The sequence below is a fragment of the Dipodomys spectabilis genome, unplaced genomic scaffold (assembly GCF_019054845.1).
Source record: "Dipodomys spectabilis isolate Male_0828 unplaced genomic scaffold, ASM1905484v1 ptg000125l, whole genome shotgun sequence".
Taxonomy (NCBI): Eukaryota; Metazoa; Chordata; class Mammalia; order Rodentia; family Heteromyidae; genus Dipodomys; species Dipodomys spectabilis.
In genome coordinates, this window is record NW_024870802.1 from 5,022,891 (window position 1) to 5,038,443 (window position 15,553).

A 15,553-nucleotide genomic window follows, 5' to 3' on the forward strand; every position below is an offset into this window, starting at 1 on the left:
TGAAAGCCCTTGTCACAACAACATTTTTAAATAGAAAAAAATTTAACAATATGCACTTATATAATAAGTAGTAAAATGGGATAAGCAAATATAAAAGAGATAATTCAATTTTCTACTTGTACTTCTAATACTGAGTTTAATTTTCGACCACAAAACACCAGTTAGTACATATTTTTTCCTCTCAAAAGAATACATTTTAATTAAACCACACTACTCAATAGGTACCTCTTTAACAAGGTGATTGACAGACTGCTGCCCACCTCCAGAGCCCCACACACTATCTTTACGTTTTCCACCTTTAGACATACTCAGGAGCACAGTAGCCTTATCCAGAGCAGCTCTACCAAAAAATAAAAAGAGGAAACAATTAATTTTGATACATGGAATTGCCCAAGGTTCACCAAATTATAAAGCTAACAAAATCCCTTATGTACCAAAAAATGTAATATAACAAAAATATGAAATTAAAATTCCTTTTAAAAACCATTTTCAAAATAAAAGTAGATAGCAAGAAACACATATTCCATATTTAAAGAACATCCTCATGTTCTTTAGCTTTCATTTCTCATTTAAAAAATTAAAAGATGTTACAAAATAACTGACCTACAATGAGAGAACTGTGTACATGAATGCGTGCATGCATGTGTGTGTGTATGTGTGTGCGTGCGTGCGTGTGTGTGTATTGTACACTGATCCGGGGGTTGAACCAGGGCCTGGGAGCTATTCTTGGGCTTTTTTGAACAAGGCTAGCACTCTACCACTTGAGACATAGCTCCACTTCCAGTGTTTTGGTGGTTAACTAGAGATAAGAGCCTCACAGATTTTCCTGCCTGGGCTGGCTTTGAACTACAATTCTCAGGTCTCTGCCTCCTGAGTAGCTAGGATTATAGGCCTGAGCCATTGGCACCTAGCTGAGAAGGAATATTTTACATATAATTTTTACTGAGAACCATGCCTTGTCATCTAAAGAAATCATACCATTACCTGAAGTAGCCCTAGAAAATTAAGTTAATATCTAAACCTGGTAAAACCTAAGACATGTTGAATTTCAAACCTAAGTCTTTAGGGAGTTAAGAAAAAATCATGTAGCTAAATGTCAGATGTAACTTACAATTGATTATACCAAAGAACAAAAGTGAAAAATATTTTCCAAGAAAGATCTCACTGACAATATAAAGTAAAACTGCAAGTAAGTTTCCTTTAGTAATGTTGTCTTACATTACAGTATTAGATAACTGTAGAGTGTTAGAACAAAAAACACCTTAAAGAACATTCTATATGTAACACTTTCATTTTATAAATAAAGAAGCTGAGGCCCAGAGAAGGGTAGCTAATAGGTTAGCCAAAACTCAGAAATTATGCATTTTATTAATGTCCTTTTCCTGTTATTTCATGTCAATAATCTTTTCATTGTAATAGTGGAGAATTCAGACTAGTGACAAATACATAGCCATAATGTCAGATTAAGGCTAATTTCATTTTAATAAGATTCCATAGGAATTTCCTCTAATTTTGAAATTCTAAGTAGCAAAATTAATTTACTTACCTAGCCTGTACACAATCTACAGTTCCTTTGTAACTGTCAATATAGGTATTACATAAAATTCCATCTCCAACAGCTCTAGCAATGAATTGGCCCACCAACTACAGTAAGAAAGAAAAAAAGGTAGATAAACTAAAGCCTTTTATAGAACACAATTTTTATTTGTTGTGTTTGGTTGTTTGTTGTTGTTGTTGTTTTGCCAGTCCAAGGGCTTGAACTCAGGGCCTGGGAGGTGTTCCTGGGTCTCAAGGCTAATGTTTTACCATTGAGCCACAGTGCCAATTCCGACTTTTTCTGAGTAGTTTACAGGAAATAAAGAGTCTCCTGGACTTTTATGCTGTGGCTGGCTTCAAACTGCAATCCTGAGATTTCAGCCTCCTGAGTAACTAGAATTACAGGTGTGAGCAACCAGCTAGAACACAATTTCTAAATACATAAATGATGATGAATATTTTAACTACATAGTTGATATTTAGACATACTGTTATATTCAAAAACACCTATTTAGCACTTGCTGGTTATGCTTGGCATACACTCCCTCCTCATCTTGACCTTCTAGTTAAGAATAGAGGCTATATCTGCTTTATTATTGAAACTCCAATACCTTGTTAGTCAATATATAATCAAAAGTACTTGCTAACTGTATGACTTAAAAGTCAAGAGAAATCTCTTTTCTAAAAACAAAGTCGAGTTTTTCTCAAAAGAAAAACTGAAGCAAGCTATATTTTCACTTTTAATCTTTTTAATCTTAAAGCAGTTTCACAAAGGACATGATATATACATATATGTATTTAAATATATATATATATATATATATATATATATATAATACAAAGTAGTTTATGAATACTGTAGATCTTGATCACTGGCAATTCCTTCAGCATTCTCACCCCACTTTGAACCACCACCACCCCCTTCCCTTTCTCTTAATTTGTGATACAACGAATTTTTCTTCTTCTTTTTTTTTTTGGTTAGTACTAGGGCTTGAACTCAGGGCTTGGGAACCGTTCCTGAGCCTCTTTGTGCTGAAGGCTACCACTCTACCACCTGAGCTACAGCACTACTTCTGGCTCTCTTTGAATATAGTTTATTGGAGATGAAGAATCTCACTGACTTTCCTGTCTGGGCTGACTTCAAACCATCATCCTCACATCTCAGCCTCCTGAATAGCCAGGATTACAGGTGTGAGCTAGTAGCACCCAGGTTACACAGAATTCTCCCCCACTTCCCTCCTTCATTCCTTTACCATTCTTCAGTTGGCCCCACTCCTCTCTTGGATGTATTCATTTCCTGGGGATTATTTTGCTGGGCTTTGACCTAGTCTTTCTAAAAGATTATATACTATTTGAGCTCTTTATAGGGTCTATTATATGTCAGTTAATTCATTTGTAACCACTTGTATACTGCCCAACTTGGGTTTTTTTTTTTTTTACAGATTTATAGGTACATTCTGTCTAGCACAAATGGAAGGAAACCATGCAGCCTTTGTTTCTCTGGATCTGGTTTACTTCACTTAACATAATTTTTTCCTAATAATCTTTCCAAGATGAGTTAAAATATCATTTGAAAATATGCTCATACACGTAATTGTTTTACAAACTGAAAACTCCCATGTAGAACAATAAAAGTGAGTCCAAGCAAGAACGTAAACTACATGGCTAAAGGGAAAAATATTTACTTATTTTATGGGGTAAGAAAAACTAAGTTTACAAAACAGCATGTATGGTATGATTCTACTTTCTAACTGCAGTATAAGGACATATTAAAAAATTATGTTGATATATAACTAGCAAAACAGAATGAAAAATTTAACACCAAAATGTTAGCCATGGTTATTTTTGCTTGACTTTCTTCCTGTTAAGATTTTATTTTTCAAAAATTCTGTAAGCAGTAAGAAGTGATGTAATCATTTTTAAAATGATTACATTTTTTCTTTTTTTGGAGAAAACAACCCCCTTTCCAGTGAGAGCTCGACACTTTATTATATAGACTATGTTACAGAAACTCCATTTGGAAACTTACCTATATTCTTGTTTCTAAATTGATACATAAAACTTTTATCAAAAATTGGTAAGATAATAATTTCATGTTTTCAAAGTTATAAAAGAGAAAATAATAATGAACTGTTTTATAATGAAATAAACAAATTCAAGCATAATTATAATTTATATTTTTAAAAATCCTAGCTAGTAAAATTAAACACAGAGAATACAGAAAAAAATAAATATGTAACTTAAAACCTATATAGGCCAGGTGCTGGTGGCTCACACCTGTAATCCTACTCAGGAAGCTGAGATCTGAGGATCACGGTTCAAAGCCAGCCTGGGCAGGAAAGCCGGTGAGACTCTTACCTCCAATAAACCACTCAGAAAACCAGAAGTGGTGCTGAGGCTCAAGTGGTATAGCGCTCACCTTGAGCTTAAGAGCTCAGAGACAGTGCCCAGACCCAGAGTTCAAGCCACACAACCCACAAAAAAAAAAAAAAAACACCCTGTATAGAACATAGTAAAGATGTAAAAAAGAATTATAAAGACTATTTAAAAACAAAACAGTAACAAAATGCATTTTATAAATGTTAAGATTGTTTTTGTATGGTAATAAATGTGGGCCATTTCCCTTCCATCTATTAAAATGTTTTAGGAACATGTGCTATTTCTTCAATTAAAAGTGTGTAGGAAAAAAGGAATTAACAAAGGGAATGACACAAACCTGTGGTGCTCTAGGAGTATCCAATGCTAATTCAGGTAGATCCTTCAACAATTTATCAAATGACTTTTCCACATCATTTGTGCTCATGACTGTCCCACAAAGGTCAGAAAGAAGCTTAGATGTCATTTCTCTATGACTAGCCTTGCCCTCCAATGCTAAGGACACTGCCAACACTGGTACTCCACTTTTCATTTCACCAAGATTTAAATCTTTTAGCATTTCCTATTCAAAAGAATAAAACATTTTTATTTTTAAAAGTATGTCATTATAGTTCAATAAAATTTTTAGTTGTAGAAACTCAAGCCTTTATCTATATATCTTTTGGTCACCCCTTCCTCTTTACAAATATCAAGAAAGCAGTCATATTGAATGGGGCTGGAATAATAGTGATCTATTCGTCAAGCTTTACTTGCATGAACATCACTAAGAATGTGAACTATACTGAAAATAGTTTAGTGAACTATATATTATTGCTAACTTTGGTATCAACTAATTCTCTGCTTTACAATTAATATTATTTCTAAAAATATGGATTGATGAGCATTTATGGAGAAATTCATTTTATACTATTATAGGGTACATATTCTATTTTTCTTCAAAGACTTCTCTGCTTTAAACTTTTACATAAAGTTTAAAATGAGATCTTAAACCATGTTTAATTGGGATTTCTTTTTAAATGCTTGAGTGAAGTCAAGCTTTCCTATTAAGAATAAAGTAACCAGCCAGGTGCCAGTGGCCCACACTTGTAATCCTAAGTATTCAGTAGGCTGTTTAAGGCCAGCTTGGGCAGGAAAGTCGGAGAGATGATTATCTCCAATTAAATACCAGAAACCCAGAAGTAAAGCTGCTAGCCTTGAACACCAAAGCTCAGGGACCAGAACCTGAGTTCAAGTCCAAGGACTGGCACAAATAAAAAAAAAAGAAAAAGAAAAAGAAAAAAACAGCTACCATGTTATTAATGGCACTTTAATTTTTTTATTTTTTAAACAGCCATTTTGTATCATCTCATTCAATATGCAAAATAATCTAAAGCACAAGAAAATTAAGAAATGACTAAGGGCACCCAAGAATGGCCAAATTTGAAGTAAAATAGATAGCAGGATCCTAGAAACTATGTTCTAACTCAGAGTGCCTTTTTCTTTAGTGAAGTTTTCTTGGAACCTCTGTACCATGAAATACTACTTAAAAGAATGCCAGGGGAAAAAAAAGAATGCCAGGACTATCTTCATAAACATGCAACTGGTATCTGGTTAGTAACACCTTCATCATTACCTTATCCTTGACTGCACTTTAACAAATATCTTTTTCAAAAATAACATACCTCTTTCTGGTAAATATTCAACTAGCTTACATGGAAATCCCCTACCCATACTTGAGGATGGTTCAGAATCACCTCTTGTATTACTTACCATTGAATGTTTCCACAATATGCTGCTTAATCTTACTATGCAATATTTCAACAGTTCCTGACTTCAAAGGACTTAAACTCTTGCTATAGAATGGATTCTTTCACTTTACATCTTAGTAAATGAGCTTTACATCATTTAAATGAGCTTTAGAAGGACAGGAATCACACATTACAAATTCTTTCACATGACAGGTACTATATTGAAATCTTGAAAATCCAGATATAACAAAGCTCAAGAATCAAAATCAATAAAGTTTAAGGAAGTGGAGATGTCTCAAGTGGTAGAGTATCAACCTTAAGCAAAAAAAAGCCAAGTAAAGAACACAAGGCTGAGTACCAGCCCACAAAAAAAGATCCTTTTAAATTACACACACAGACAACACACACACATTGGGGAAATCCTATTTTGGAAGTGGTGGTATGACTCAAGCAGTAGAGCTCTCCCTTCAAGTGAAAAGAAAGTAAGCTAGGCCCCAGTAGTTCACGCCTGTGATCCTAGCTACTCAAGAGGCTAAGATTTAAAGATCATAGTTCAATGCCAGCTCAGACAAAAAAGGTTGAGACATCCCATCCCTAATGAGCCATAAAAATGCTGAAGGCATACTAAAGGTATGGTTCAAGTAGTAGTACACCGGCCATGAGTAGAAAACTATCAAAAGCACAAAGCCCTGAGTCCAAGCCCCAATATAAGGCCCCCAAAAGCAAGTTTAGTATGGACTGTAAGAATCTAAATTATAAATGTCTTTTAAAGAATCATTATTGTATTTTAAACCAGTATTCCTAAAATTTTTAAAAATTTAGGAGGTTGAGGGGAGTGAAAGTAAAAGAAAAAAGAGGGAAAAGGGTAACAAGTTCGACAAGAAATGTACTTACTACCTTACTTATGTAACTGTAACCCCTCCGTACATCTCCTTGACAATAAAATAAAATTTAACTCTTCTAGATTAATTTATAAACAATGCATATTAAATATATTAAACATTCCCACACAAATGATGATTCAAAAGCATTTAAGTTTATACTCTTAGTTTCAGTATATATTCTTTTTCAAATCTCTACTGGTATTCTTTGATTTCTGAACAGAATACAGAGATAATCCAGAATATTTTACTAAATATCAAATGAAATTACAGCCAAGTGTTAGTGGTTCATGCTTGTAATCCCACTTGGGAGACTGCATTAGAAAGAACCTGGGTTTGACACTAGCCCAGGAAGAAAATTTCATGAGACCCCTTCTTAACCAATATTGGGAACAAAGACACAGGACTGTCACCACAAACTAAAGCTGAGATTGGAAGGATTAGGGTTCCAAGCCAGCCTGGGAGAAAAGTCCACAAACCTCCACATCACCATGGAGAGAAGCTGGACACAAGCTTGTGATCCCACGAACTATGGCAAGCCCAAAGCAGGAAGAGCACAGCATGAGCAAGCACCCCAGCAGAAGGCAAGACCCTAATCCTAAAAATAACCAATCTGAAAATGTGGACTGGAGAAGCTCAGCGGTAGAATATCAGCTTAGAAAGCACAAGGCTGAGTTCAAACCCCAGTTACCACCACATCAACAAGAAAAAGGCACTATTTGCTCTCATAGCTGGTGTACTACTATTTGAGCCATACCTCTACTCTAGTTTTTCTTTGCTGGATAATTAGAGTTTCACAGATTTTTCTCCCTTTACTGACTTCTCAATGATCCTTAAAATCTCAGCCTCCTGATTAACTAGGATTACAGGCATGAGCCACTGGTCTAAGTAAAGCATTCTCAACTGAAGCCCCAGAAAAGGCTTCAGAAGGCCCATAAATGCCCTAACATTGCTAAAATATTTTATAAATTATTAAAATGGACATTACAAATTTATATAATAACATTATTAAAATAGAAATGGAACAGTTTGTGGTCAGACCCCAAATATTTATATAAGAACAAGTGATTTAATATAATAAGATTTTATTTCCTTTCTTAGTTAAGAAATGTGTGCAGACTAAAATATTGAAAATTATCCCATGATCCAAGATCACTCAACATAAGTTTTATTTATAATATTGTTCCTGTTCTTTACTAAATAGATTATCCTTTAAACTTCAAACCTACCGCAACTTCATTAGTATCCCCATGCTCAAAGTATTCTTGTATAATTGGTGTTAAAGTTTTTTCAAATGCTGTTTCATCCAAGGGCAAAACTACAGTTTCATAAACACAGTTCTCCTATAAAGGAAGGAGAAAAAGTTATAATCTTAATAAGAATATAAAAAAGATCAATATTATAGTGACTAAAAAAATCTAAAATAAAGCACTGTTCAGCTAGGATGTGGCTCAAGTAGATCATTTGTTAGTATGCAAGAGGCCTGGGTTCAATACCCAGTGCTGAATGAGAAGAATGAGAAGTACTGCTCCAGTGAAATTCATCACAGAAGATAAATGTCTATTCACCAAACTATCCTTTTCTTTTTTGGGGGGTGTCCGGTCGTGGGGCCTGAACTCTGGGTTTGGGCGCTGTCCCTCAGCTCTTCAGCTCAAGGCTAGCACTCTATCACTTGAGCGCCACTTCCGGCCTTTTTCTTTTTGCTTATGTGGTGCTGAGGAATCGAACCCAGGGCGTCAGGCATGCAAGGCAAGCGCTCTACCACTGAGCCACCTTCCCAGCCCCCAAATTATCCTTTTCTCTAGTAAAAAGTTGTCAAATACTTATTCACCAACTTCTGAATGTTTTCAGTCTAACATATACCTAACAGTATAATATTCAGCAGGGTCCACAGCATTTGAATCAAATGGTTTTAAATGTGTGTCTATGACTGTGTATGGCAGTTATGGGCTTGAACTCAGGGCTTGGGCGCTGTTCCTGAGCTTCTTTTGCTCAAGGCTAGTACTTTGCCACTTGAGCCAACAGTCCACCTCCACCATTTTGGTAGTTTACTGGAGATCAGAGCCTCAAGGACTTTCCTGCCTTGACTGGCTTCAAATCATGATCCTGAGATCTCAGCCTCCTGAACAGTTAGGATTCCAAGCATCCACTGGAACCTAGCTTTTAAATATATTTTTCATATTTCCAAGATCAACTATTAATTAAAATAGGTAAGTACCAGCCAGGCAATGGAGGCTCAAACCTGTAATCCTAGCTATTCAGGAGACTGAAATCTGAGGATTGCAGTTTGAAACCAGCCCAGGCAGAAAAGTCTCCGAGCCTCTTATCTCCAATAAAGTACTCAAAAAAAGCCAGAAGTAGCACTGTGGTTCAAGTGGTAGCTTTGAGCAAAAAGCAGCTCAGTACCCAGCCCTTGAGTCCAAGTCCCAGAAAAAAAAAAAATAAGTAAGGACCTACATATGGACGATACACAATTAAACCTAATATATTCCCTCATTATTTTCCTGTTTAAAACTAAATGGATTGCAGGACACCATTGGCTCATGCTGTAATCCTAGCTACTCAGGAGGCAGAGATCTGAGGATCACAGTTCAAAACCAGCCCGGCCAGGAAAGTCTGTGAGACTCTTATCTCCAATTAACCACAGGAAAACTGGAAGTAGTGCTGTAGCTCAAGTGGTAGAGTGCTTGCCCAGAGTTCAAGCACCATGACCAACAAAATAAATAAATAAATGTATCATTTCCTATCTTTTTCAAGAACAGTTTATTACAAAAAAAATTAATAATATCTGGTATTTGCTTCAAAATCACCCAGAGGAGGAGGGGGGCTATATGGGGAAGACAAAAGAAGTAGGAAAGTAAATTCTATTACATTCTCAGCTTTATCCCTAGGGAAAGAAATATACATTCCTAAAACAAATTTATCCTAGTTACTATCCTAAACAGTAATATTAAAAAGAAACCTTGAGCTCAGAAGGTGGTTCAGTGGTAGAGTGCTTGCCCTGCATGAGGCCCTGGGTTCGATTCCTCAGCATCACATAAGCAGAAAAACCCAGATGTGGCGCTGTGGCTCAAGTGGTAGGGCACTAGCCTTGAGCTGAAGAACTGAGGGACAGTGCCCAGGCCCAGAGTTCAGGCCCCACGACTGACCAAAATAAATAAATAAGAAAAAGAAAAAAAAACCTTATATCTGAAACTCTTTCTTGATATTCAAAAGAAACTGGATCTCCTTTCAAGTATCATTACTATAAAAACTGTATTAACTCAATGGTAACTTTAATAATTCTAAGTGAAGCTATGAAGGCCTTTTGACTCCAGAAACCAAGGGAAAACCATAGATATATTACTATATTTAACTGTAGTAATAATCTACAAATACTGAGTATAAAACTCTGTGTCAATGTGTATGCATGCTTGTGTATGATTTGGTAACTATAGACTGTAATTATATGTATTTACATATATGATAGTGATCAGTTGATACCTGGTCATCATCATAGTTGGGGTCTTTCACATCCACCTCCTCCACATCATAAACTTGTCCAGGTGTACCCCAGACACCTTTGCCTCCTGCACCACCTGAAAAAGTTTAGAATTGAGAAAGGAAAGAAAAAAGTTCAATTTTAATTGAAATATGAAATAATTTGAAATGTGCAAATGCTATAGCAGCTAAAAAAACTGCTTTTTAAGTTCTACTAGTTTTATTGCCAGCTGGGAATACTTGAAACTGTTTATTTAGGTAATTTTTCAGTGATGATTAGGCTATATTTTATACTCTAATTCCAAATAGCAAAGATTAAAACTAAAAAGACAAATACTTTAAAGTAAGTAAAAACAAGCAAATCTGAAAAGTAACTATATTGAGGACCTTGTGGGAAGTGACTTCATTGAACTTTAAATTTTGTCAAAATAGAAAGGAAAATAAAAAAGGCCCAAAATAAGAAGGAAAAAAACCATGTTGGGCCAGTGAAAGCAATACAGAAAAATTACTTAACTAAAAAACACAGTGAGCAACGTCAAATGTTTTAAAAGTCAAATACCCTTTGCTGTAATACCACACTTTATTCTATATTTTACAATTAGAAAAACTACTACGTAAGTATTAACAGCACTAGTATTTCTCCCTGCTTCTATATACAAACTAACCAGTATAACAATTTGTTTTCCAAGTTGCATTTCTATTTAAATTTAGTGAAATATACATATATTGTTTATTATAAAGATCCCTTACGGTATCATCAAAATCTTTTTAAGTTTTTATTTTGTATAATTATTTTGTATAATCCTTGCTATTAAGCAAACCAAAGTCTGATAAATAGGTTTCATTTTGATCCAAACAACAATTATATAGATACTCACAAAAATGAAAATTTCAGGTGGGTCCCAGTGGCTCATGCTTATTAATTCTGGCTACTCAAGAGGCTGAGAGATCCAGGGGATTACAGCTTGAGGCCTGGCTGGCCAGAAAAGTCTGCTAGACTCTATCTCCAAAATAACCATCAAAAAGCTAGGCTAGAACCAGGCACTGGTGGCTCAAGCCTGTAATCCTCGCTACTCAGGAAGCTGAGATCTAAGGATAGAGGTTTGAAGCCAGGAAAGCTTTGACCAAGAAAGTCTGTAAGACTCTTATCTCCCAATTAACAACCAAAAAGCTGGAATTAGAGCTGTGTGGCTCAAGTAGTAGAGCAACAGCCTTGAGCTTTGAAAAAGCTCAGGGACAGAGCCCAAGCCCTGAGATCAATCTCTAGTTGCAGCACAAAAACAAAAAGGCCAGGCTGAAGGTATCACTTAAGTGGAAGAGCACAAACTGAGTGAGCAAGGTTCTTAGTCCAACTCCTAGTATTGTAAAATATATAAGAAATCACTACAATTTCAGTTTATCTGAAGTTTATTCCTTATCATTCCTCTTTTTCCCCCCTCTCATTCCCTCATGGAAGAACTTTTCCATAGTAATTTTTGGTGGTACTTATATCTGAAATCAGCCTTGTACTTAGCTAGGTAAGCATACTACAATGCCTCTAGTCCTTCTTTTGCACTATTTTTTTAAGTTTTAGCAAATAATGATTTTACTATAACAAAGCTGAAATATGGAGAGAAACAGAAAAAGGCAAAGAGAAGATAAAAACATTTCCTGTTCCTTACATAGAAAACAGAAGTTACAGCTGGTCGCTGATAGGTCACACCTGTAATCCTAACTACTCAGGAGGCTGAGACCTGACAACTCCAGTTCAAAGCCAGCCCAAGCAGGAAAGTCTATGAGACTCTTATTTCCAATTAACCACCCCAAAACCAGAAATGGCACTGTGGCTCAAAGTGGTAGAGCACTAGCCTTGGGCAAAAAAAGTTTAAGCAGCCAGGCCTAAGTTCAAGCCCCACAATCAATGACCAAAAAAAAAAAAAAAAGGCAAGTTAAAGACTGAAAATGGTGATTCTTATCTACAGTCTTTAAAACTTTTGTGCTGGGAGAATATAAGAGGTCCTGTGTAGGGCTGGGAATGTAGCTTAGTGGTAGAGTGCTTGCCTAGTATACATTAAGCCCTAGGTTCAATTCCTCAGTACCAGGACTGGCACCAAAAAAATAAATAATAAAAAGAGGTCCTGTCTTCTAGTAACTCCTAAACCTTAAACAATTCTGGATGGGTAAGATGGTGAAACCTACCTACACCCCAAAATACACTGATTATCTTTGAGACAGGGTCTCAACTCCCTGACCAGGTCACTCCTAAGACTGCAACCCTCCTGGTTTTCACTTCCTGCCATAGGTGGGTGATCATTTCTACTATTGAGAACGAGTTTCAAGACTGCTAGGCAGACCTGGAACCAAATTGCAATCCTCCTGATCTTAGCCTTCTAGTCATCTTTCTGACTTAGATTAATTCTAGGTTTATTAATGGAAGATACTGGAATCAAATTTCCATGTTTAATTATTCTCCATTCATTCCAAGTTTTTTCATCATCCAGAAATGACTTAAATTATCAGGATCTTAACCAAAGCTCCCACTACTCAAAAGTTAGTCAAACCTCCAAACAGAACCAAAATTCTACCATAGACACAATTTTACAGACCCATGTTAGTCCCTATCTGCATGCTGAAGATGCAGACATGAAATAAAGCCAATCCACTCCAGTACTCAAAGAAAGCTAAAGAGAACCCTCCAAGCCATACCTACGAAAATACTAAAATTCTGTCCATATTTTAACAAATGTTACCAAATGTGTATATATTATTCTTCACAGAAGACCTAACTAGATCCATTAGATAAGTATGATAAATTTCTGACCACTTTAAAACAAAGTGGCTGCACAACATAACTATGAAAAACATCAGTGTATACCATATTCTGCCAGAAATAGATTAAAAGTTCTGCCCCCAGGAAAGTAAGTCAACACAAGAGAAAAGTATCAACCTAAAGAAAAGTGGAGTTGTCCTCATCATTACTTTGTAAATACATATATATTATATACACTATATAATATTTACATGCACCATAAAATACAACATTATAATTCTCTGATTTCTAGAACAAGAAATTCATAGTACAAAAACCAGACAATTTGTTCTCTATGTGTTCCTCTGCACACAGTATATACCAACCTTTCTTTGGTAGTCCCCTTCCTTTCCCAGATCTGGATCGCCTATCTAGCAACCTTCCCTTTGGACTGGTCGGCACGGTTACTCCACTCCTAACCGCTTCATTTCCGTTATCACTGACTGAATCTCCTCTGCCAGAGTCCCGGGATGAGTTTTTCCGTAGTCGTCTTTTTGCCTTGGCATTAATTCTAGCTTCATTAATGGAGGATGCAGAAATCCAATTTCCATTTATTTCATTCTTTATTTCCTCAGTCCCAGCATTTTCTTCATCACCAGAAAAGAGAGAATCACTTAAATTATCAGGATCTTAAAGAGAAAAATAAATGAAGAATGAAATTATTTTAAGCATCTACTTTTATTCCAGGTATAATCCAGATGTAATTTTGATTAGGGTGAATACATGAAGTTACCATTTTTGTAGGTTAGTAACATAATTTCATATGGTACAACCTAATAAATAACAAGGTGATTACTTTTCCCATTACCAAAGAAAGGAAACTAAATAAATTTTAATGTACAAGGTTTCCTGGGGAAAAAAGTTACCTCCCACGTTGAATTAAAAAAAATCTATGTTAAGCCAGGAGCCAGTGGCTCACACCTGTAATCCTAGCTACTCAGGAGGCTGAGATCTGAGGATCATGGTTTAAAGCCAGCCCAGGCAGGAAAAGTCTGTGAGACTCTTATCTCCAATTAACCACGAGAAAACCAGAAGTGGCGCTATGGCTCAAGTGGTAGAGTGCTCACCTTGAGCTGAAGAGCTCAGGGACAGCACCCAGGTCCAGAGTTCAAGCCCATGACCGACCAAAAAAAAAATCTATGTTAATTTAAGAAACAAAAAACAATTAAGACTTTAGTGAGAAGAGAACTGAGTAACAGGGAATATTAAGAATCTTGAGAGAAGGGAGAAAAACTAGTATTTACAGAATGTTTACTACTTATTAGGCATTGTACCAGATATCATCATTTACCAATAAGCTCAGCAAGTATTGTACAATTTATACAGACAAGAAACTAAGTTCAGAATATTCAAATGGTTTCTCATATATTCCCTGCTGAATTACAGATACTCAGAAAATATTAGTAATCCAAAGAATCTAGAAGACTTTGGCAAACAAGTGATTTTGTGTGTATGTATAATTATATATTATATTTAGATATATGATTGTTCCACTATCATATTTATTGATACGCTTTTTCTTAATAAAGCCATTATCTCCAAGTCCTAACTCAATTCACAAACATTCTGTTTTCTGAAAAAAAAATTTTTTTTTGGGTCCGGTCGTGGGGCCTGAACTCTGGGCCTGGGCGCTGTCTCTCAGCTCTTCAGCTCAAGGCTAGCACTCTACCACTTGAGCCACAGCGCCACTTCCGGCTTTCTTCTTTTTGCTTATGTGGTGCTGAGGAATGGAACCCAGGGCCTCAGGCATGCAAGGCAAGCGCTCTACCACTGAGCCACCTTCCCAGCCCCAAACCTACCTCAGGATGGCATATTATCCTCTGAAAGACAGCAACACATTTTGGAGTTCTCAGTGGTTCCTCCTTAGAATGTCATCCTCACTTGCTCTTTTAGTTGTGACAATCCTTTAGGACATACCTCAAATCTTACTTGCTAACAACTCTAGCCACAATAACACTAATGCTCATACACAGAAACCAATTTGTTATTTCTTTTAGATTTCTTTTAGAAGCAGTCTTGTTTTTCCAACAAGGTCATAGACTAAAATAATGACTACAATGTTCTTTGTATATCACCAGCATGTAAAGTAGAGTATCCTTCATTCTGTAAGGTCAAATGCCCATAGGGATCACACAGAGACATAGTTTTCTGTGAAAACATTTTTTACTTTGTGCCAATACTGGGGCTTGAACTCAGGATCACATGCTCTCAATGATGCTTTTACTCACAGCTATTGCTCTACCACTTGAGCATATCTCCAGCCCAGCATTTTTCTGGTTAACTGAAGTTGAATATCTTGGATTTTCCTACCTGGGCTTGCTTTGAACTGTGATCCTAAGATCTCAGCCTCCTGAGTAACCAGGAACTACTTGGGCCTAGTTGTGAATGTAAGTTAGAAAGGCTATTTATTGAGCTAGTTACCAATGCACCAGACTTTTGTTCAGTGCAACTCAAGTAAAAAGCTGAATCATTCAAATATAATTACAATATATCATGTCTACAAATAGGCTTTAACATGTTAGAAGACATGTTGAAACTAAACATTGTAATTAATCTATTAAAAAGAGGTGCTAACTTGAGCTGAAGAGCTGAGGGACAGTGCCCAGGCCCAGAGTTCAGGCCCCACGACTGGACCCCAAAAAAAAAAAAAAGAGGTGCTAAAACCTTTACAATTCTTGACAAAGTATAAAAGGAAAAAAACACAGTGGTACTCAAAAAACAAGTAAACATTAGTTGTATTCAAAGTTCTTTTTTCTTTTTTTAGT

General features: G+C 36.0%; 1 protein-coding gene across 2 annotated transcripts in view; it reads right to left on the reverse strand.

The window, feature by feature from the left end:
* Positions 1–15,553, reverse strand: part of Pdcd4 (programmed cell death 4) — a 29,939-nt gene that overhangs the window by 7,364 nt on the left and 7,022 nt on the right. For both annotated transcript variants that reach the window (XM_042689317.1, XM_042689318.1), the window contains exons 4-9: positions 13,115–13,417; positions 10,004–10,098; positions 7,750–7,863; positions 4,253–4,474; positions 1,547–1,644; positions 226–340 (exon numbers count right to left, since the gene is read on the reverse strand). In XM_042689317.1, coding sequence (XP_042545251.1) covers positions 226–340; positions 1,547–1,644; positions 4,253–4,474; positions 7,750–7,863; positions 10,004–10,098; positions 13,115–13,417 — 947 coding nt within the window. The remainder of the gene's footprint in view (positions 1–225; positions 341–1,546; positions 1,645–4,252; positions 4,475–7,749; positions 7,864–10,003; positions 10,099–13,114; positions 13,418–15,553) is intronic.